The 20,893-nt window shown below is 48.2% G+C and overlaps 3 protein-coding genes across 6 annotated transcripts in view; 2 read left to right on the top strand and 1 right to left on the bottom strand.

The window, feature by feature from the left end:
• Positions 1-10,511, top strand: part of CELF5 (CUGBP Elav-like family member 5) — a 37,370-nt gene extending 26,859 nt beyond the window's left edge. For both annotated transcript variants that reach the window (XM_032092375.1, XM_032092374.1), the window contains exons 7-13: positions 4,619-4,763; positions 5,384-5,530; positions 5,763-5,825; positions 5,913-5,996; positions 7,050-7,193; positions 7,293-7,457; positions 8,373-10,511. In XM_032092375.1, the coding sequence (XP_031948266.1) occupies positions 4,619-4,763; positions 5,384-5,530; positions 5,763-5,825; positions 5,913-5,996; positions 7,050-7,193; positions 7,293-7,420 (711 nt within the window). In that variant the 3' untranslated portion in view covers positions 7,421-7,457; positions 8,373-10,511. The remainder of the gene's footprint in view (positions 1-4,618; positions 4,764-5,383; positions 5,531-5,762; positions 5,826-5,912; positions 5,997-7,049; positions 7,194-7,292; positions 7,458-8,372) is intronic.
• HSD11B1L (hydroxysteroid 11-beta dehydrogenase 1 like) lies at positions 10,142-16,819 on the bottom strand. Of its 3 annotated transcripts, none has more exons than XM_032092376.1 (8): positions 16,353-16,819; positions 15,460-15,795; positions 14,911-15,041; positions 13,625-13,736; positions 13,158-13,249; positions 12,067-12,160; positions 11,577-11,742; positions 10,142-11,308 (listed from the first exon to the last, which is right to left on the bottom strand). In XM_032092376.1, exons 2-8 carry the CDS (start codon positions 15,542-15,544, stop codon positions 11,122-11,124), a joined length of 867 nt encoding a protein of 288 aa, XP_031948267.1. In that variant the 5' UTR covers positions 15,545-15,795; positions 16,353-16,819; the 3' UTR covers positions 10,142-11,121. The 3 variants fall into 3 exon arrangements, with proteins under 3 accessions (XP_031948267.1, XP_031948268.1, XP_031948269.1); XM_032092377.1 differs by having other exon boundaries at positions 15,460-15,638; XM_032092378.1 differs by lacking the exons at positions 13,625-13,736; positions 14,911-15,041; positions 15,460-15,795; positions 16,353-16,819 and adding an exon at positions 12,647-12,732 and having other exon boundaries at positions 13,158-13,240.
• On the top strand, positions 16,132-19,047 carry MICOS13 (mitochondrial contact site and cristae organizing system subunit 13). Its single transcript, XM_032092379.1, has 4 exons — positions 16,132-16,186; positions 17,381-17,537; positions 18,311-18,362; positions 18,856-19,047. Exons 1-4 carry the CDS (start codon positions 16,158-16,160, stop codon positions 18,951-18,953), a joined length of 336 nt encoding a protein of 111 aa, XP_031948270.1. The 5' UTR covers positions 16,132-16,157; the 3' UTR covers positions 18,954-19,047.
• Positions 19,048-20,893: the final 1,846 nt, after the last annotated feature.

Below are 20,893 nucleotides of genomic sequence, written 5' to 3'. Positions count from 1 at the left end.
GATCTCTTGGCAACTGTGGGAGAGCTTCCCAGCACCTGAGAATGCTCCTGGCTCGTTTCTCCAGTCAGCTGCCTTGTCTTGCACAGGTTTTGTGCGCTTTTCTCCTGGGATGGGGGGGCAGGGGAGAGCTGGGGCCTCCTCAAAGTGAGCCTGGGATTTCTCTGATGTGGAGATGTTGGGAACAGGTCAGTCATGACCCAGTATCTTTCTGTCTTGTTTTGAGGACAGCTCGGAGCCATGGTTCCTGGGCGATGTCTGCCAGATATGTGATACCAACTTGTGAACCCTTCCTCTGGGTCTGTGGCACAAATATGTGCTTCTCTGGTTCTGGAGCACTAGGAGAGCTCTGGGACCCAGCTTCATGAGTTTATTTCTCTGCTGAAATACCCTTTTCCCCCCAGCTGTCCTTGGCTCCCAGGTTTTCTCACTTGGCCAGTGGGACTGTGGGGTTTGCAAGATGCTGGACAGGGAGCAGTGGGTAGCAGAGAGCCAGAGGTGTTCCAGCAGCCTGGCTGTGCTTTGGGTTTTAGTGAGAGAACCTCCTTGCCTTGGAGCCATGGTGGTAACTGCCACTGATGTTCGAGGTAGGTCCCAAACTCAACAAGTCCCACATCAGCTGTGGTGGAGCATCGTTTGAGCCTCCTTGGTGACTATCATTTTCAGGTCTCCATGCATAAAGTGTAAAGCCCATGGAAAGAGGCTCAAAAATTGCTCAAGGCACAAGAGGTTCTTGTCTCAACAAAGAACTCAAAAGTAGATACTGTTACTGAAAGTAATTTTCCAGGGGGGAGTGCAAATAAACCTGTTCTTCTTGTATATGTGGACACCTCTTTCTCCTCTGGCTTCAGCAGCTCCTTTCTTTCATTTGTGTGACAGAGAAGGAACTCTTTCTCATTTATTGGCTGTTTCCTCTCAAACATTCCCCAGAAACTGCCAAATGCCTTTTAAGTGTGTGGATGAGAAAAAAGGAAATACACATGAGGCTCCATAACTTGGGGGAATTTTGCAAGCCAAACATAGAATTGGTCCAATACAGATTATTCGACGAACCCTTTCTGACCAGGCACCATCTTTCACCAGGAATCTTCTTTTCTGTCCAGCCCAGGAGCCAGCTGCACCTGAGGTTGTAGCTTATCTGTAGCTAATCTCTGTGGGTCACCCATGAGATGATCATCCTGGTGTGTCTCCTGCTGTCCTAGAGATGGCCCTGACTTGGGCATGGTGTGGTGGTGAAGAAGGCAGGAATGGACCACACAGTGAGGTTATGATGGCAGGAGGTGCTTTATCAGCTTGAGCTCCAGGCTGTGTAAGGAGGACGAGCAGCGAGATCTTCCAGACTCAGTCTTTTAATCTTCAGGAACTCCTGCTGATGACAAGAAGGCAGTCAGGTCTAAGCTGTGCCTCCTTGCTTATCTGCATCTTCTTTCTCCTCAGTTGTCTGTTGCTGTGCTGCTCTGTCTCTGATTCTTCACTGGCCTTCCTGCTCTGTGACTTTATTTTTGCTTTCCCCGTGACTCGAGACTCAGCCTGTCTCACTTTTTCAGGATTTTTTCCTTCCTTTCCTTTTAATTTCCACTGGGTTTGGTTCTCTTTTTTTTTTCCCCGAGGCACTGACCTCACACCTGGCTTTCCTCTCTTGTGCCATCCTCATCTTTGGTCTCCCTTCTGGGAGGAGAGATCCCAGCCAGTCCTCATACAGTGTCACCATCAGAGGGAGAGGGAATCAGCCCTTTGAAATGCCATCTAACACCTCTGAAAGTGGAGGCAAAAGAGAGGGACTTCTATGCTGAATCTCATTAGGGTTCCTCAAACTGCTCTGCCATGGGCAGCCCTTGGGAGCTGGGACCTCTGGTAAGCCAGGGCTCAGGGGAAGCCCCAAACCCCTTGTGCCTTCCTGATTCTGGGCTTGGAGGAGTAGATGCTGCGCCCAAGGTTCCCCCCAGGGCTGGGAGATGCAGCTGACCATTATGGATGTGGCTGAATCAGACTGACAGGAGCGAGTGCTGCTGGGGTGAACTGGTGCATCAGAGGCACCACAGGTTCTTAGAGTCATAATTTATTACACACCAACTTTCTCTCCCTGTCCCCATGGGGTTTGCTGTGTTACCGAGCCAAAGTGGTCCCCAGGAATTTAGGAAGAAGTCTGGAGCCTGGGTTGTTTTGTTTTTGTTTTCAGTTGCCTGTTTTAAATTTATATTAATAGCCTTTTTCTTCAAAAACAATCTCAAATTAAACATGAAATAATCATACACTAAGTTCAGTCTAAAGTTACTCAGATCTATGCAAATATGCAAAATAAGATACTTAAAATAGTCAAACAGTGCATGTTAGTTGAAACTGTAAGAAAAAGTCTCATCTGGGAAGTACAACTGGCTAAGCATCTGAAAGCAGTTTATTTCAGTGCTTAAATCAGGCTTTGATCCCAGGTGCCTCTGCAAATGAGTTCATTTTATTGAACAAGTTAGTTCAGGTGGACTCAGGGAAATGTTTGGGCGCTGAAAAAAAAATAATTATCAATACAAAAGAGACCTAAAGTCTTTAAAAAGCGGCTAGGGCAATTTACTAAGTGCTTATAATGGTCGAATATTTCTTGTATATCATAAATCAATTAGTTCCAAACACAAAACATAATTTATGCACACCTCCCCCCCTTTTATTTCTGCTCTTATGGTTCATTATGGTAATTTTATGCAAGTGATGAGAACAATTCCAGAGTGCCAGTTTGGTGCTCATGCAGCTGGGTGGAGGCCTTGGTCCGGCCAGAGCCCGGCACAGAACAGGCGTTAGTGAGGAAAGAGAAGATCAGTGTTCACAGTGAGTAGGAAACGCGTTGGTTCCTGCACCCTTGAGTGGGGACAGTGTGGGGACAGGAGCAGGAACACGTGGGGGCTCTTGCACAGAGGCTCAGCAGGGCCCTGTGACCCCAGGGAGGCCACCTTTCGCTGCAGTTCTGGCTCGGGGTGGGTGGCTCCTGATGACAGGAGTGAATCCAGCTTCAGGGGAGCCAAGGATGATGTGGTGGTGAACAGGGAGGTGATACCAGGGTTTTTCCTGGTCACAGGAGTGACCCTCTGTGCTGTCAGTCCCCGTGCCCGCAGAGCCCCTGCCTTGGGACAGGCCTGGGAGCACTCACCCATCCCCAAAAAGGGCTCGAGCCAATTTCACCCCATGGCTTTGCTTGTGCCAGCTTACAGGGGCAGCCATGCTATGAGATTCCTCTTCTTTTTATGCAAAAGCAATGATCAGCTTCTGTGTGGAGGAAACTGGGAGGTTTAGCTTGCCATGAACTTTTCACAGTTACCAGATCCTTCAGCGGAGCCGTGGGCCAAACTGCCTTGCAGGCTTCACCCCTTTGTGAAGAGGTAGGCTCCTGGAGAGCTGTGTGTTTGTGGTGCAGAGCAGACAGTGGGATGTGGCAATGTAAGGAAGATTTTTGTTGTTTTCTTGGGTTTTGCTTTGTGTCACCCCTCAGCACCTCCTGAGAATCTCTGGTTTCCTAAGAGCCGTGCCTGTACCTCCCCTGCTCTTCTCGCTTGATGTGAAGACAAAGCTGATAAAGGGGCTGGATAATTTTGTATCCAGAACTGAGTCTTTGTTGCCACTGCACTCTGAGGGGATCTTATGCTTCCGCTGATGGTCAAATAGGACCAGAAGGACTTTTTCATCTCTTAGCCCTCGTCCCAACCTTCCCACCCTTCCTTTTGTACTGTGCATCTCTGCCTTGGCAGGTGTGTCATGGCACCACGAGGAGCTGATGTCCCCTGGCCCCAGGGTGCAGGCCAGTGCCAGAGGACAGGCTGAGCTCAGTGGATCACGGGGCAGACCTCTGAGGGCAAAGCAGGCCACAAGAACTGGGCCTGGGCACACACCTGGTTGCACAGCAGGGTGCCCGTGCCAGAGTGAGCCCTGTGTGTCTCCCAGCACCTTCTGCTCGTTGAGGCTGGGCAAAAGCAGAGGGATTTGGACCCCGTTCCTCGAGGCAAAGCTGTGCTATTTAATGTCTGGCACTGTCCCAGGAGAAGTGACCAGGGAGAGCGGCCTGTGCCTGACAGTGCAGAAGGGCCTGTGGGCAGACGGTGCTGCTGGCTGCCAGGAGCACAGCCCTGCCCTGCTCCCTTCCACTGCAGGAGCTCTCTGAGCCGAAGGGGCCTGTCCCGATGCCCTGGTGCCCAGCTGAGTGAGCTGAGACCCCTTGAGGCTGCTGGCCCACGGAGCGGGTGAGGCATGGAGGGTGCCCAGCCGCGGCCCTGGCTTTGTGGACTGGGATGCCCCCTGAACTGTGTCCCCTGCCTGCAGGACGGGGAGCTGTGCCCAGCTCTCGGGGGCTCTTGTGGGTGGCCAGGCCACTGTCCCACCTTGGCAGGGGCAGAAGCTGTTTGAGTACGTGGCTGCAGGGACCTCGTGGGCCCCGGGTATGGGGACAGGGCCTGGGGAGGACAGCCCTCACTGCCCACCCCAGTAGGTCTGGCAGTATCGGGGGAAGCTCCAGGGCAGGTGGCAGGACCTGGTGGAGGTGAGAGCCAGGCTGGTCTGTGCAGCCTCCCCCAGCTCTGCAGGGCCCTGGCAGCAGGAGGCCCCAGGCAGTGCCAGGCCCTGACTGCACGGTCCTGCTTTGCAGCTGATGCAGCAGCAGACCACGGTTCTCTCCACCTCCCACGGCAGCTACCTGAGCCCGGGCGTCGCCTTCTCCCCGTGCCACATCCAGCAGATCGGTGCCGTCACTCTCAATGGGCTGCCAGCCGCTCCCATCGCACCAGCGTCAGGTGAGTGCCTCCCCGGCCGGGCAACCTCCTGCCCCAGCACTCCCAGGTGAAGCAGTTCCTGCCCCTCCAGGCTCAGCAGCTGCATTAGCTCTCTCCTTTCTAACAGCACAGCCTCTGAGCACAGCAGTCTCTGCTCTGCACAAACGCCTGCAACCGCCCCTCACGTGCTCAACACACATCCTCTTGCCCTACGGCCATGCATTTTTGCTGCAGTTTTTCCCTTTTGTACAGTGAAGAAGGACAGGGTTCCCAGGATTGCACTTGACTCTGAGGTCAGCAGTGCTATTGTTCATGATCATCCCACAGCAATAATGCATACTGGGTTCAAACCCCTGTCAGAACAGGCATGTGTCATGCCAGGTGCTGTGCAAACCCAGATCAAAGATGTTCCACCCCAAAGCTCTGACAGCACTCAGGGCTGGCAGTTCTGCACACACTCTTCCCACTAGTGCTGCTTCTTAATTTTGTGAAGGTTTCAGCACCAGTCTGTCATCTCCATGTGCCAAATAGAAGAGATAATGGTTTCATACACAGCAGTCTTGCCAAGCAGGTGGAAAGGGGGAGCAGGGGCTTTGTGGAACTTTGACTTTGATGGGGTGTCCTCTCTTCTTGTTCTTCAGGGCTACATTCACCACCTCTCCTGGGAACAGCGGCCATGCCGGGACTGGTGGCACCCATTTCCAATGGATTCACTGGCGTGGTACCATTCCCAAATGGGCATCCAACCTTGGAAACAGTTTACACCAATGGCCTTGTGCCATATTCAGGTATTGAGAGCAGTAAAAAAACCCCACCATGCAGAGACCTAAGGAACTGCATTTAGTTCCTCTTTTCTGGATTCCCCACACAAAACACTTTTGTAGCTCCCTCTCAGCCAGGCACTGAGACTCACTTGGGGGCGAGGGTGGGAAACACCACTACACACACACACACACACACACACACAGAATGCATGAATGATTCCCTTTGCTGTGCTTCTGATTGTGTTTTTCCCTGCAGCCCAGAGCCCTTCAGTAGCAGAGACTTTGCACCCAGCCTTCACAGGAGTTCAGCAGTATGCAGGTACCAGCTTCCCTTGTCTCCCTCAGGCCCTTGTGTGGCTGACCAGATCCTCAGGTAAATGGTTTGTTCTGTCTCCTTGGGCTACAGCTGTGTATCCAACCACCACCATCACCCCCATTGCACAGAGCATCCCTCAGCAACCTCCCATCCTGCAGCAGCAGCAGCGAGAAGGTGAGAATCAGAGTGGGAATGGGTGTCCAGTGGTGTGGGTGGAATTTGTGGAGCTCACCTTCTGCACCACAGAGCCAATGGAGAGGAGGCAGCACTAATTTTTGTCCACTGGTCTTTAATGCTGGAGCTGGGTTATAGAAACAACCTCATGTCTGCAGTGAGTGGACTGGCAAGGATCACAGGATGCTTGCTGTGCAAATTTCCTGACCTCACATCTGGCCAGATGCTGCCAGGTGCAAAGGGACAGTAGGCCCTGGAACACCTTTCACACCAAAGGGGATGAGAGTCAGCACTTTCCCTATGCAGTCAGGGGCAAAGAGCCGTCATCCCCCTCTTTGCTGATGCCAGAACCACAGTGGAACCAGTCAAGCCAGCCCCTCCAACATACTCTCCTCTCTTTTCAGCCTTCATAGCCTACTGAATTTATTTTCAGCTTATTTCAAAACTGGCCTGAATAGAATTCGGAGGCAAAGGCATTTTCTCTTTGCTCCTGATTGGTACAGCAAGTGTCAGCAAGGGAGCAATTTCTTGTGCTCATAAGGAGCAAGTGAAGGAGTGGACAGGATCAGGTCAGCCCATAAATTGGATGTGTGGCAATCCAGGAGGTTTCCAGTTAAGGGTGTGGTTTATGGACTGAAGGCAACACTGCAGGGAGTGCTACAGCAGCAGGTTTCACACAGCAGCGTCTGCTGCTCTCCTAGGACTGGGACAGCTGTGAGCTCTCACCTCAGCTGATTTCCTTCCAGCAAAACAGCACCCAGACACTCACAGTGCTGGTTGTGTCCAGCACCCTGTGTAGGAGCTAGGCAAGCTTTGAAAGAGAATCTGCTCTCCAGAAACTCCAGCTTTGTATGGAGCCTCCCAGTTGCTCTTAAAGAGCCGTGAGAACCCTTCATGGACCAGTGACTGAGAGACAAGCAAGGGGAAGTCAGAGCAGAAGGAGGCAGTGCTAGGGCTCTCCTCCAGTGCTGTGCTGTGAGTTGAGCCTATTTCTCTTCCCCTGCCCTTTGGGGCTTTCTGTTTTGTCCTTCCCCATTGCCCCTGTACCTGCAGGTCCTGAAGGCTGCAATCTCTTCATCTACCATCTCCCCCAGGAGTTTGGAGACAATGAGTTGATGCAGATGTTCCTGCCCTTTGGCAATATCATCTCCTCAAAGGTATTCATGGATCGTGCCACCAACCAGAGCAAGTGTTTTGGTAAGTGCAGGCAAGGGAAGCATGATCAATAACAATGACACTCATATTGGGCATGGTGCCAACAGTGCCACTGTCACCCATCCTGTGTCCTTCCTTCAGGTTTTGTAAGCTTTGACAACCCATCCAGTGCACAGACTGCTATCCAGGCCATGAATGGCTTCCAGATTGGCATGAAACGCTTGAAGGTCCAGTTGAAACGGCCCAAGGATGCCAACCATCCCTACTGACAGCAGTGAGCAAGCAGGAGTCACTTCTGCAGCACAGGTAAACTGCCTGTACCATCAGGGCACAGCTCTAGTCAGGGGTCCAGCTGCTCCCTGCAGAGTGGAAGGCCAGGAATGGAGGCAATAAACACAGCTGGTGGGGCAGAGGTTTCACCTGAGCAGAGTGACCAGAGCAGGCCTGGAGATAATGGCCAGGTTCAACAATCATCAGGCAAATTTGTGGCAATGGGGCAAGCCCAAAGCCAAGCCAGAGAGTCAAGATCAGGCTCAGGTCTGGTGGAGGTGAACAGGGTCAGACATAGTCCAGTGATTGCCAGGCAGGTCTATAATGATAATAATAAACATCGAGGTGGGAAGACAGGAGCTGGAGCCCAGGTAATGACATCCATGGAGAGGACAGGTCCATGGACAGATGGAGACTGGCACTTCCATGCTGTAGATCAGACAGAGGCTGATGGCACAGGGCTGTAGTGAGACTCTTGGAGCTGTGGGCAGAGTGTGGACAGACATTGCAGGTGAGGCTGGTCAAGTTCATCAAGGCCTGTGAGTGCCCTGGGGGCCCTGACAGGCAGATGGTTCCAGTGGCCTGTTTGTGGTCTAAGCAAGGTTTTACTCTGCTGTCCAACTGCTCCCAAAAAGCTTTTGACTGCCTGAAAAGGTTTTAAACGCCGGTAGTTTTCAATTGTTACATGGCCCCAGAAGTTAGTCTGCAAAGAATGCTTTCTGGGTTAAGAAGAGACAATCCCATGATTCACAGGGATCACAGAAAAGCAGAGAACAGGTGGGACCCTGAAGGGCTGCTGTCCAAGAGCCTACAGATGGGGAGCAAGGGAGGGCTGATCTGGTTTGGGTCAGTCGTCGACATTCAAGCAGCAGCAGCAGCAGCTCAAAGCCTGAGGTTTGCATAGATGTGCTCCTAATCTCCCAATTCCCTCCCTCCTCCCTTTCTGTTCAGGTGAAAGGAAAGTCCAGAGGAAGAATTTCTGCTTCAGGTTGATTTTCAGAGAGGCCAGTAAATTTATCGACTCTTTTGACACCACCCCTTTCCTTCCTCGGCTTCCCACCTTACCCACCCCATCTTCCTCCTCCCCTCCTTTCCAAGACATGCAATTAAAGAGAAGGCTCAATATCTGCCCAGGAGGAAGATTCTTGCCACGCCTGGACTCGCATATTTGCTGCTAACGTGGTGCAAAGCAAAGGGACCAGCAAACCAGCAGCCCCTGGGGACACGGAGCTCTTCCTCTCGGGGTGTGGCTGGAGTACATGGACCAAGCAAACCCACTGGTGTGTCTCTAGGTTACTGCAGTGATGTGTGGAAATTTACTTCCGTCCCTCCCTCCCTCCTGCTCTGTTTCTGGCCCTTTCATAGATAACTATAAATATATACAGTCTCTATTTTTTTTTTAAACTAGCTCACAGGACCAAACTTTTCCATTCAGAGACTGACTGCTTGCAAGAGGTATTGGAAATGAGGGGTTTACCTTTTCAACAGTGTCCTCTCAGCACGCACTGCAGATAGGCCTGAACGTTTTGGAGGGCGGGGGGCTGGGGGTGGGTTGGGGAGAGAGAGAGAGAGAGAGAGAGCACATCTCTACTCAACACGAGCAAGAAGAAGGAGAAATACATTCCTCCAGGATTAGGGCACAGTCAGCTGCTCAGCTTGAGTCACTCCTCCACCTTAGCACCAGCCTGGTTAAGGATCTGGAGAGCTCTCAGTCTTACCTTTCCAAGGGCTTCTGCAGACAAAGCTCCTGGAATGTGGTGCCAGCCCCTACCCTGAGCACTCCCTGATTAGGCTGAAAGCACAGGAAACCAGTCCCTTTACTTAGAGGAACTGCACTGCCTCCCCACACATGGAACAGATCCATGTTTCACAGCTCTCCATGGCAACAGCATTTTCTTGATGAAGGCAGGAGAAGATGAGAGAGTGTGAGCAGATGCAATCTCCAGAACAGCTAGAGAAGCCTCCCAGGGGCTGCACACTGCCTCCCTGTGTCGGATACCCAGCACTGGGGAGTGGGCAGTTCTCATTCCAGATGAAACAGGACCTTTTCTCCCTCTGAATTCACACACCCGCTGCAAAGCCTTCCCCAGCAGATGCAAGGAAAATAGGATGAAAGAGGGTTCCATTCTGGGATTTTTTTTTTCCCCAGCACCCCCTCCAAGAGAGAGATTATACATTATGCAGCATATACATATATATATACACATATATATATGTAGGGACAGCTCTATACACTATGTACACATACTCTAAAGCACAGAATGTAGTTCAGAACTGGATTTAAAAAAGATCCCCTGGGAGTGGGGGGTGTGTCATCCTGACAAGGCACATCCCTTGAACAGTTTGGAACAGTCTCTTCAAGTTTCTACAAAAATAAGGGAAGGAAAGCAAGGGAGAACAGACCAACAAACCCCAGAGTGATTAAGGAATGAATGATTTCAATATTCCAGAGTTTGATAAGGTACCACAAACATTGGTGTGTGTGTGAGGGTGTGTGAGCACATTGAAATAGGAACAGAGAGTTGGTGGGGTAAAGTTGGTGCAATTGATACTGAAGTGAGCTATGGGGATTTTGGAGAATCTCGGCCAACTCTCATTCTCCTCCAGTTGCCCTTTGTTCAGGTGTTTGTGGCACAGTACCTTCACATCTCCTCAACCACCCTTCTGTGTCTGACGCTGAGAGTTTATGAGAGGTGAATGAAGCTGTGAGAGTCTGTGTGTTTCTATAGTCCATGTTTACTTATTGTAAATACCATTTTTATACTTAACATCTATTATGTATGTGATTTGTATAATGTACTTTATTTCTGCTACAAGTAATTTCATGAAGTTTAAACTTAGTCTAATTTTGAACAAAACAAAAAAAAAAAAGAAAAAAGATGAACAAATGCAAAATGGGAAAAAAAGGACTTTGGGAATCCTAGGTCAAGCTGGTTTAAAACAAGCATTTACAGTTTCTTCCATCACAGTTACTGATGTGACTGTACAATGTTACAGGTGCGATACAAGCTTTGTCAATGTCAAATTCCTCACTCTGGTCAAAAAAAAAAATCCTAAATTTATTTAATAAAAGTTTTACTTGCTAAGTAACTGGGGCTCTAGTTCATGTTGTTAGTTGCACCTGCTTTTAGGTAATGCTTACACTTGAAGACATTGCCAAAGCTCTGGGCCAATTTAACAGGTCCCATGAGGTCAGCAAACAGGCCTTGGCCCACAGAATCCAGGGGACCAATATTTCTTCACAGAGGAAGCATCAACACATAATACCAACACATTAAAAATAATTTAATTAAAATAAGAGATTAAAATTCTACTTCATGGAATCAAAAAAACCCAGTGAAGTCATGGAGCAGGATGTCCCTGGAATGTACAGACATTCTAGGACATCCTGTACAGACAGACAGGGGTTAAAGCTGGGGCTGAGAGAAGGCTGGATGCAGTAAAAGCAGGTGAGGCTGAAGGAGGAGGGGAGATGGGAGCAGGGCTAAGACAGAGTGAAGAGGGGGAAAGATCTCTGAAGGGTAGCAGCAACAGAACCATGGCTGAAGCAGGATGAGAGACCACGAGTCATGTTAGGAAAAGGGCACCTTGCCACCACTGCTGCCCTGCTCCTGCTCGACACCAGTGGTTGGGTGGGATGTTTAGTGGGATGGCAGGAATGTGATTAGAAGGGATAGAGGATGGGAGAGGGGACTGGGCATTAAGGACTGCTGTAGTTGTAGAAAGTCCGTAGCACCTGGTTGCTGCTGCTGGGGAACAAAGCCCAGAGGCAGCAGAGCTGCTGCAGCCACCCCGGGTAGAAAACCTCGTGCGCCCGAGCGGCTCCTCCCCGGACAATGGCGAGCGCGGCCTCGGGAGCAGGAGAGGCACTGAGGTGCACTTTGCCCCTGCAAGGGAATGGTCAGAGGGTCACTCAAAGCCACACGGTCCCTGGTGGGGTTTGAACTGGGCAGACTGACCCCACAGGGCTCTGCCTGCTCCTGTTCCATAATGAACAACCCTGTGATGTGCCCAGGCAGGTGCACTCTCCCCAGACAGATGCACACACCCTCTCAAACAGAGCTGCTGTGCATTTTTTTGCACGCTTTCAAGAAGAGACACATTCCCGCAGACAAACTCTCTCCCAGACTCCTACATCCTCTTCCAAATACCTACCTGATATTCTCCAGTGCTGAATCAGTAGCAATCAGGCCCAGGATGCACAATGTGACAGAGACATTTCTCTTCTGCATGATGAGCTCATGGCGCAGTGAGCCAAAGAATCCATCCAGTGCAAACTTGGTGGCAGAGTAAGAAGTGGTGAAGGGAGTGGGCATTTTCCCTGGAAAGGGAAAAGAGAATGGAAAACACCAGGAAATTGGGTGTAAGGAGGATCCTTGGAGAGGGAATCTGGGCAAAGATGTAGGCTTTGTCATACTGCATCAACTCATGCTCTGTTCAGGTGAGTGTCCCTTTATATAATATTAGAATAAGTATTGTTATATTATACTTATTATATATTTATTGTTATTATATACTGTGAAAAGCACAGTTTGAAAATGCTTTTAGGGGTGGAACAACAGAGAAAGAGGAACAGTGTATATGAACAGTATTGGGAACCATTGTTTCCACAAGGCCAGCACTTACTCCAGGTAAAGCCACCAACCTGTGAGGGAAGAAACAACCACCAGAGCGCCTCTGTTCTTCTCCAGGGTGGGAAGAGCTGCTGTTGCAAGTGCCACATAACTCAAAAAATTCACCTGGAATAATAAATGTAGACATGAAAGAAGCAAGAGGGTTTGAAAGCATGAGCCAAGAAAGTCAATAGAGTGGTCAGAAATGGAAAGAAGCACGGTCTGGATTTGGCTTTTCAAACATCAAGTGAGAAAAATCATCTCTCTGAAGATGGGGACAAACATTGCATCTATGAGTCTTTCAGATTCCAGAAAAAGCAATGGAGAAGATTCAGAGCAAAATTATTCCTGGGCTTTAAGATACAATTGGCTATCCCAGCTTTCTCTCTATGCTGTTCTTTAGTCTGCAATCCCTATCAAAGACATCAGTCTCAGTTTGCTCCCCTTTTAAGCTTCTCTTCACTGAGCTCAGACTACAATGAAGCACAAAATTCAGCATCTCTTCAGAGCTTCACTGCTCTCTTAAATTTTAATTTCTTACCATGTCCCTAAGTTCCCACTCTCCAGCAAACAGCCTCCCTCCAAAATGAAATAGAAACTACTATGACCCACCTGAATGAAGAAGACTGAACCAAGAAAACAGCTCTTCATTTTCATGGTCCCAAAACCTGGCACCAGGGTGATTCTACAGGAAAACTCTAAATTTGTGAACAGAGACTCAGACAGCAGACACCATTTCAAACAACCTTAATTGTGTTCTGCAATTGTGCACATGCCATAGATCAGCAGGAAATGCTGGCTGCTCACTTATAGACCTTCCTGACCTAAACACAACTGCCTGTAACTGCCCATCAATTCTAAACTCCTGGGCTAGAAGGAGATAAGAAGGACAGAAGGAAGAAGTCTGAAGTTCTTCCCAAACATTTCTCTTCACAAATGTACAACATCCGAGCAAAACACCTCTCTAGCAACAAAGCCTCCAAAGTGTTTGATTTGAAATGTGAATGAAGTAAAGGGATTGTTCTCAGCCATTGCCACAGGCTTGGCTTTGCCTTGGAGCTTCCCAAAGCTGTCCCAGGAGAAGCCAGACTCACCCAGTTCCTGGTGAGCTGGGAAGCCTCACCTGCATGAGCCAGCGGGTGTATTCCACATCTCCAGTCCACTTCTGGAAACGGTTTGTGCCAATGTGGTTCAACACCAGGTAATCCAGGCCCCCTTGGACAGCAGAAAAAGCAGTCAAACAAGGGGCCCATCCCCTGACCACCAACCAGGGAGCTCAGAAATGCCAGGAGGGCTGAACCACTCCCTCAGAAGGCTGTGAAGTGCTTTACCATGAAGATAGATTAAATATGCCCATCTGGGAGCAGCTTTGACTGCTCTTCAAGAGTAGAATTGAAAGGAAAACTGTTTGACTTTGACAACAACTTTCTGACATGATGTTTCAGTGTGATTCAGACTCAGAACTTAGTTCTGGTGGTACATCTACGTCCTTAACACCCCTCTCAGTTCAGGGAACTGAAGCAGGAAGCTCCTACTAGAATGAGAACTGTCCACACACCTGAAAACCAAAGAGATGCCCAGGATGCTTACCCAGCTTTTGGACAGCAAACTGAATCACCTTTTCAGGCTCTGAAGGGGAAGACATATCTGCAGGGATATAAAATATTTTCTTTGCTCCGAGTGTCAGGCATTTCTCCATCACCTTGAAAAAGAACACCAGAGATTAAACAATATGGAAAAAGAATAAGAAAAAAGGGCACCTTAAAGCATGTACTACAGTCAGTGAGAGTCAATTCTGGACAGAGACACATTTACTTTAAAATCTACTGCTGTTTGGGCCATGGAGAGCTCATTCTGCATCCAGACTTTGAATCTGCATCCTGCAAAGAGTTACCTCAACTGTCTGCTAAAACAATCTGCTTTAGAAAAGGATCAAGATTCACTGTAAAAACCCCAATCTTCAGCAGAAATCTTCTGGAACAAGGGTTATGCTTTACATTAAGTTATTCTCTTTTTTCCAAAATAACTGGAAAAGAATTCATCTTTCATAATTCCTTTGCTGTGTTGAGTATGTGAATGTACCTGGCAATGATATGCAGTTTTAGCTATTTGCTGAAATAATGCCTGCCAATCATTAGGAACTATTATTATGCTCACTGTCCCCAACTCACCTTTTGCACCATTTCACAGTGAAGAACTTTCCTTGGAAGTCACATATCCCCACAGTTAAAGAGTTGTTACCCTTTCTAAATATTGTCCCACTTCATAAAGTACAGATGAAGAAGCCTCGTCTATTTGAGTTGGTCAAAAAGTTGGTTAAAAATGCATTTAACCTACAAAAAGTCCTGGGTTTTCAACAAAACAGCTACAAATAGAACAATTTGGACTCTGAAAAGCTGCACAACATCATGCAGGAATTGTAGTTCATGAAGTATCTCAAACTGAAAAGGACCCATAAGGATCATCAAATCCAAATCCCTGCTCCTCACAGGACTCCCTCAAACCAAACCATATCATTGAGGATGTGGCCCAGATGTTCCTTGAACTCTGACAGGCTTGGTGCTATGACCACTTCTCCCTGGGGAACTTGCTCCAGCGACTGATCACCCTCTCAGTGGAGAACGTTTTCCTAATGTCCAATCTGAACCTTCCCTGATGCAGCTTCACACCATTCCCTCAAATAAATAAATGTTCAGGCAGTTAAAAGCTCAGGCACCATATATGCATCTTCTTGTACAGGCCACCTTCTCTTCCGGATTTATGCTTAACAACAGTTCTGAAGGAAAATTTATCATGCTGACAACTAATTTTTTTTGTTGTTTTGGTAAAAGCCTGAATTTCTCATGTCTTCCCCCATACAAGGAAGAGATTCTTACCTTCTGCAGCACAGCTTCCCTCCTGGCAGTCAACACAATTTCAGCACCAAATCTGGCATAGTGATATGCTATCTGCTCTCCAATCCCAGCACTGGCTCCAGTCACGACAACACGGGCACCAGACAAGCTCTCTTTTTTATGGGAAAGAGAATAAAAGATATAGAACTGAGTGAAAAAAAAAAGCCTTCTGCATATCATTTATTCTTTGCCATCACTTTGGAGACACATCAGCCCTCTTGTGCCAGGCACTGCACACCTATAGAGATGATTCTTGACACCAAGGAATTTACAACCAAAACATAAAAGGAGCAAGGCAGTAGCAAAGTGCCATTTTTTTCCCCAGAGACAGCAGGATCCCTGCTCTTAGACCATTGTGTTCCTATTTGTTTCAAGTTTCTCTTTTTTTCTGGGAGTGAAACATTGCTTTGGGGCCACCAACTCTGGTAAGACTACGGGCAGGAACGAGACCATCAGTCAAAGTCTGGAAATTCAACCTTTTCTCTTGTGTGACTTATATTTCAGCTTGAAACCACCCCCTGACGAGCCTACCTGGATTAAAATCGTCTTTCCAGAAGAAAGCTATGAGCCCAGCTACGACCCCTGTGGCACAAAGCACTTTTCCAATTGGCTTCATATCCCTCCAAGTTGTGAGGAACAAAGGGAAGTCTTGAAGTTGAGCCCTTCAGCCAAAATACTGTGTTCTCCTTCCTCTGATGCCGGCAGCCGACCTGCGAGAGGCACGTAAAGGCTTTTCTAGAACCGAGACCCCACCGGAGGGGTCTCTCCCCTGGCAGCCACAGCCACTTTGGTCAGAACAAACAGGATCTTTCACCGGCAATTCCCACAGCCCTCTGCACTCCGAGCCAGCCTTCACACACCGCGAGCCTACAGGAGAAAAAAACCCCCTCGTGTCTAATCTTAGAGGACGCTTAATTCATTAAAGACTGATGACATTTGGCAGCAGCGACCCCAAAGCAGCCGAACGCCGGGAAGGAGGCGGCGGCAGAGCCCACAGGACGGAGCCTCGTCCGGAGGAGAAGAAGAGCAGCGGGATAAGCTGCTCTGCCGCCGCGCTGCGACACAGCGCGACACAAAACGGGCGGCGGGGACATGGCCACAAAGGCGGAGGAGCCGCGCCCGGCCCCCGCCCCGCGCCCGCGGCCCTGCCCGGCCCCTCACGGCCCTCACGGCGGCGGCGCGGGCGGGGCCGCGCGCGGGCACGTGACGGTCCCGGCCCCGCCGCCGCCATGGCCGCCCGCCTGCTCCCCGCCGCCAAGTGAGTCCCCGGGCCCTGCTCGCCCGGCCCGCCCCGGCCCGCACCCGGCCCCCGCCCTCCCGCACCCTCTGCCCGGCTTTTGCCCTCCCGCACTCCCCTCCCGGCCCGCCCTTCACGCCGCCCCCCCCGCGCCTCAGCGCTCCCCGGCTGTCCCCAGGCCCTGTACCTCGGCTCCGCTCGCCCGGCTCCGTCGCTCCGCGCCCTTGGCCTCGCCTGTCCCAGCGCCTGGGAGCTCCCCGTGTGTGTCTGCACACGCCGGGCAGGGCTCTGGCGCTGTCTGGGGACAAGCATGGACGCGTAACATAAGGCCGAGAACAGCGCGACGCTCGGATCTGGACGTACACCCGTAGCGAGGAAGTGCAGAAGGGTGTCCTTGGGAGCGAACAATGCATTTTAGCAGAGAAATCCCTTTTCCCCAAAATGCGTGTGAATGCACGACTTAAAAAAATGGCTCTCTCTTGTCAGCTGTATCTATCGTATGTCCTACTACTGCAGTACCGCTGTCTGCCAAGGTTTGGGTTGTCCCTTTGCACAATAGCTTTTGCTGGTTTTTTTAAAGGGAAAACCTCTCTGTCCTGTGAGTTTGGGAAAGTCGGTCTCCTCAGATCTCTTATTTAAAATGAAAATGCCAAGAAAGGCCAAATATTCTCTTCCCTTCTTCCCTTTTGTGGGTTGCCATTGCAGCTGTAAAACTGGTGACTGTGCATCATGTAGGGAAATATTAAAAGCCTTGGCAATGCAAACACCATAGCCAGGTGTTCACTGGACTGTAAGGAGTTTCACAAGATACTGGTGTCTATCAGATTTATCAGATAAATACAGATTTATCAGGAAGAGCCACATCATTAACATGGATGGCTTGCCCACTGCAAAATCCTTTAGTTGCTTTTAGAAGAGGTATACGCCAGTGATTCTCAGACTTTAAAAAGTGGCACATGCTCTTGAGGTGCTTGGCACTTTCTCAATTTTTCTTGAAAACCATCACTGATAAAATGTGAATTTGGTGCAGTTTCAAGGGGCTGACAGGGAATAGTTGTCCTAGGAAGGCAGGTAGGTATTTTTCTGCTGATTTTTGCCTGCAGTAAGACATGAGATTTCGTTATTGATACCATCTCGTTGGCAGTCACAACCACTGAGAAAGATGCACTGATGGTCATAACGTGAACTGAACTGTTCTGATTTCAACTCTTTCAGGTTTCTCATCAAAGGAGGCCTGGCTGGAGCTGCTGTGTACGTGGCATATGACCAGGGGCTGCTGGGCAGTGGCACACAAGGTGCTGAAGCACTCAAAAAAGCTCAAGAAACGCTGCCTCCAGCTATCCAAGAGTGGACAAATTACCTGGGCTGGGAGGTAAGGGCTGCTCAGGTGATCCCTGCAACACAGACACCTCCTCTGAATGAGGAAGAGAAAATACGGGGGTGATACTCTGATTCCAGTGAGGCTGGCAGGAGTTTTACTGTTGAAACTGGATTTCACATGGCAAATATTTTAAAGAGGATTGAAATGGAAGGCAAATAAAATTCTGAATTTGGGGCAGAGACATTGCTCACAGATGTTATTTCAGTGGAGAAGGGGCGACCAGCCCTGTGCAGGGTCAAGGAGGGGATTGCACACATGCTCTGGGAGATATTTCCCTATGTAGTGGTATTCCCAAACTTCTTTTGAAGGATCCTACATGTTTAAAAAGAACCAGTGAATATATTATCCTCCCAATTTCTTACATTGCCAGCAGTTCATCAAGTTGAATTTAAACTGCTTGAAGAGACCCCTCCTCTATGAGTAGTTCTTAGTTTTTAAAATCCTCAGAAAACAGGAGGCCTTTGCTTGAAGTTTGAAAAGGTTTTTCATAATTACAGACAGTTACAAACTAACAGTCTGCTGCAAGGAGACAACCACAGAGATGTTTTTTTTTCAGTAGCACCTAAATAATATTTTCTACCTTTTGCACCTACTTTATATTGCAGGAAAGAGCAAAGCCCAGACTTAAAGCATCATTTGAGGCTTACAGAGAGTAGGCACCTAAGTATTTTTGACATCTGAGGTCAAGAGGCTTTGCCAAGGTGATGTGAATTCCCAGTGAAACCCCTCAAGTGCTGATATTTTGTTTCTCTCTCTCTTTCTAGCTCCCCGCCACTCCAAAATTTGACTTTTCCTTCTCTGATTCCTGGAATAAAGGTAAAATAACTGCTCACTAACTGAGTCTGAACAGCTTTTCAGAAGGGATGAGCATTCCCACTGTTATTAGAATTTTAGATATTTTTGTTTGAAGGCCAAAGCATGTTAGAAGTATCCAGTAATATATAGTTTCTATGGTGCAGCAAAGAGTCTTCATATAATTGTGGGGAAACACAGTCCACAAATACTGTGACATGTCCAGCATCACCCATGGAGTCTGTGGCAAGGCCAGAAATAAAACAGGACTTAAACAAAGAACCCAGCTCAGTCTTGTAATTGTCTTAACTCATGTACAGGTGCTGAAGTTGGAATTTCTGTGTCACAAATGCTGTTGAGACAATAAAGCTGTACTGGAAGCACGAATCATTCAGGCCACAGTGTGTTTAAAAGCTGAGTTAGAGCTCAGGGTTTAAAGAGATCTACTATGATGGAGTTGGAAATTGGGCTCGAATGATGGTGATCTTGGGGTAATTCTTCTCTGCTTTCCTTGCAGGAGTACACACAGTCATGTCTGCCTTGTCTGTAGCTCCCACCAGGGCCTGTGAATACACAATGGAAGGCTGGAAATACGTGAAGGATCTTGTGAAATGAACACGTTCTCCAGGGTTCAGGATTCTCTCAGTCCATCCCTCTGGAGGGCAGCTCGGCCATGTAAGGGCTACAATAAAAGACTTTGGAACTTCCATTTGTATTTGGGTTGGTTTTAGCCTACAGAGTGGAACAGTTGCTTTGTCTTAGCAGTGATCAAAGGCTCCAGGGATCACAGATAAGTTGGAATGAAGTGATGGCCATGTGCTGAGGAACAGCCTCTGTTCTAAAGCTTGGAAACTAAACAGATTATTCTGAAGCTGAATTAATCTTGATGGTGAATGCCATCTAATTCAAACCAAGCCAACAAGAGTTAAAAAAAAAATTTAAAAAACCAAGGTAACAGTAAAATATGCTGTAAAAGATGGCCTAGGATGATCAGACAAGCACAGGGGAGAGTAAGTGAGCAGTTTATCTGCATGAAACATTCTGTTAGCATCCACTGTGCCCCAGTTGGCAGACTGTGCATATTTTCATTTTAACATAGATGAAAACTTTCATGAGGTCACTTTTCAGTCACAGCCAAGACAAATGTAAGGGGCACCAATAGCCTGGAAGGCATCAGTATTGTAAAATAAAGTTACAGATTGATTCTGTGTTTTTAACCCTTTTTGATGGGATTGTTATAATTACAGAATGAGCCAAAACACAACTGTGGAACAGGAAACAGCAGTGGGAGGGGAGAGAAGGTTGAGTCCTTACTCAAATTAGGAAGCAAATTTAAAACAGGAGGATAAAGAAGGATTTGCAATTTTGTTTCCGTTTTTAACAAATAGATACACGATGAAGCCAACTGCCCAGAGATTTCAGAGGATTTGCTTAAGATGCAAATGGCTTTAAAAAGTGCTTAAGTTAATTCCTGAAGGATGGGTCCATCAGCAGCTCTTAAAGCTGATGGTCCAGATGGAAGCTGCAAGCTCAGTAAACCTTGGGAGTTGTGTCCTGCAGGTGCCAGATGCTTCACCTCACTCCAGAACCCAGATAACCTCTCTCAATGCCCCATTTCTTCCCTAACTTTCCAATGTCCACTGATCTTGAAGCAGCACAACTTCGGTTCCAGGTCTACTCCCCATCTCACTGTGCCAAACCTCCCACTAAGGAAATTCTGACACTCATCTACAGAGTTATCCTCTCTCTGGCTTTTGCTACAAACCAAATATAACCACTCTGAACAAAGCACACTGTGTACAAACAGAATACTGCAGCTCTGGTATGCTTAGAACTCGAGTTCTCTGCGCTTTTCAGGACCTTCTCTACCACTTTTTTGCCCTTTGATGATTGCTCTCCTAAGCTTCATTGTTGTAATATGCTTTCTCCATTGATGAATGAAAAAATATCTTCAGGCAACTCATAAAAACCCCTTCTCTAAAGATGGAAAAAACCCCAGTGACCCTACAAATGAAAGTAACAGGATTTTTTTTCCTCTTGGCATCATAAAAACCATTTCAGGGTAAGGCTAAGGTCATGTTGCTCCAGAGGTATCTGCACAAAGATAAATTATAATTTGGATTTGACAAAGCAACAGATCATTTGCACCAATCTCAATCATGTTAGGTCCTCAACACATTCTTAAAATGAATCTAAAGTACAGCCAGTGGCTGCTTCTAAGGAAATTATGGATTACTTCTAAGGCAGTTATAGATTGCTAGGTAAAATTACTGGGCTAAAACTGGTGGAGTTTTGGGCTACCCTGATCCATTAGAAGCTAAATAAAGTGATTGTGGGTTCACAAGCACCTCTGCACTGTCTCTTACAGAAGCTGTGCTGCTATCACAGAATGTAACTCCTTTTTCAGACATTATCTTGCACATGAGACCAGATGAAAAGAATTCTTCACTGCTTGCCCTACAAGCTCCTATGGCAATTTTGCAGTGGCAGGGTGTTCAAATTTTGACCACTCTGATCCACCAACGTTCACTCATGGTGGCACATGGGCTGGTTGT

Source organism: Corvus moneduloides, chromosome 28 (genome assembly GCF_009650955.1).
Source record: "Corvus moneduloides isolate bCorMon1 chromosome 28, bCorMon1.pri, whole genome shotgun sequence".
NCBI lineage: Eukaryota > Metazoa > Chordata > Aves > Passeriformes > Corvidae > Corvus > Corvus moneduloides.
This window is presented reverse-complemented; position numbering and strand designations above follow the sequence as displayed.

Excerpts from the sequence above, each read along its gene's own strand:
- HSD11B1L (XM_032092376.1), bottom strand. The coding sequence starts at position 15,544 with ATGAAGCCAATTGGAAAAGTGCTTTGTGCCACAGGGGTCGTAGCTGGG. Across the intron at positions 13,737-14,910 it reads GGGAAGCTGTGCTGCAGAAG|GTGATGGAGAAATGCCTGAC; the intron begins GTAAGAATCTCT and ends TTCTTTTTCAAG. Across the intron at positions 12,161-13,157 it reads ACACCCGCTGGCTCATGCAG|GTGAATTTTTTGAGTTATGT; the intron begins GTGAGGCTTCCC and ends TTATTATTCCAG.
- MICOS13 (XM_032092379.1), top strand. The coding sequence starts at position 16,158 with ATGGCCGCCCGCCTGCTCCCCGCCGCCAA. Across the intron at positions 16,187-17,380 it reads CGCCTGCTCCCCGCCGCCAA|GTTTCTCATCAAAGGAGGCC; the intron begins GTGAGTCCCCGG and ends CAACTCTTTCAG. Across the intron at positions 18,363-18,855 it reads CTCTGATTCCTGGAATAAAG|GAGTACACACAGTCATGTCT; the intron begins GTAAAATAACTG and ends CTTTCCTTGCAG.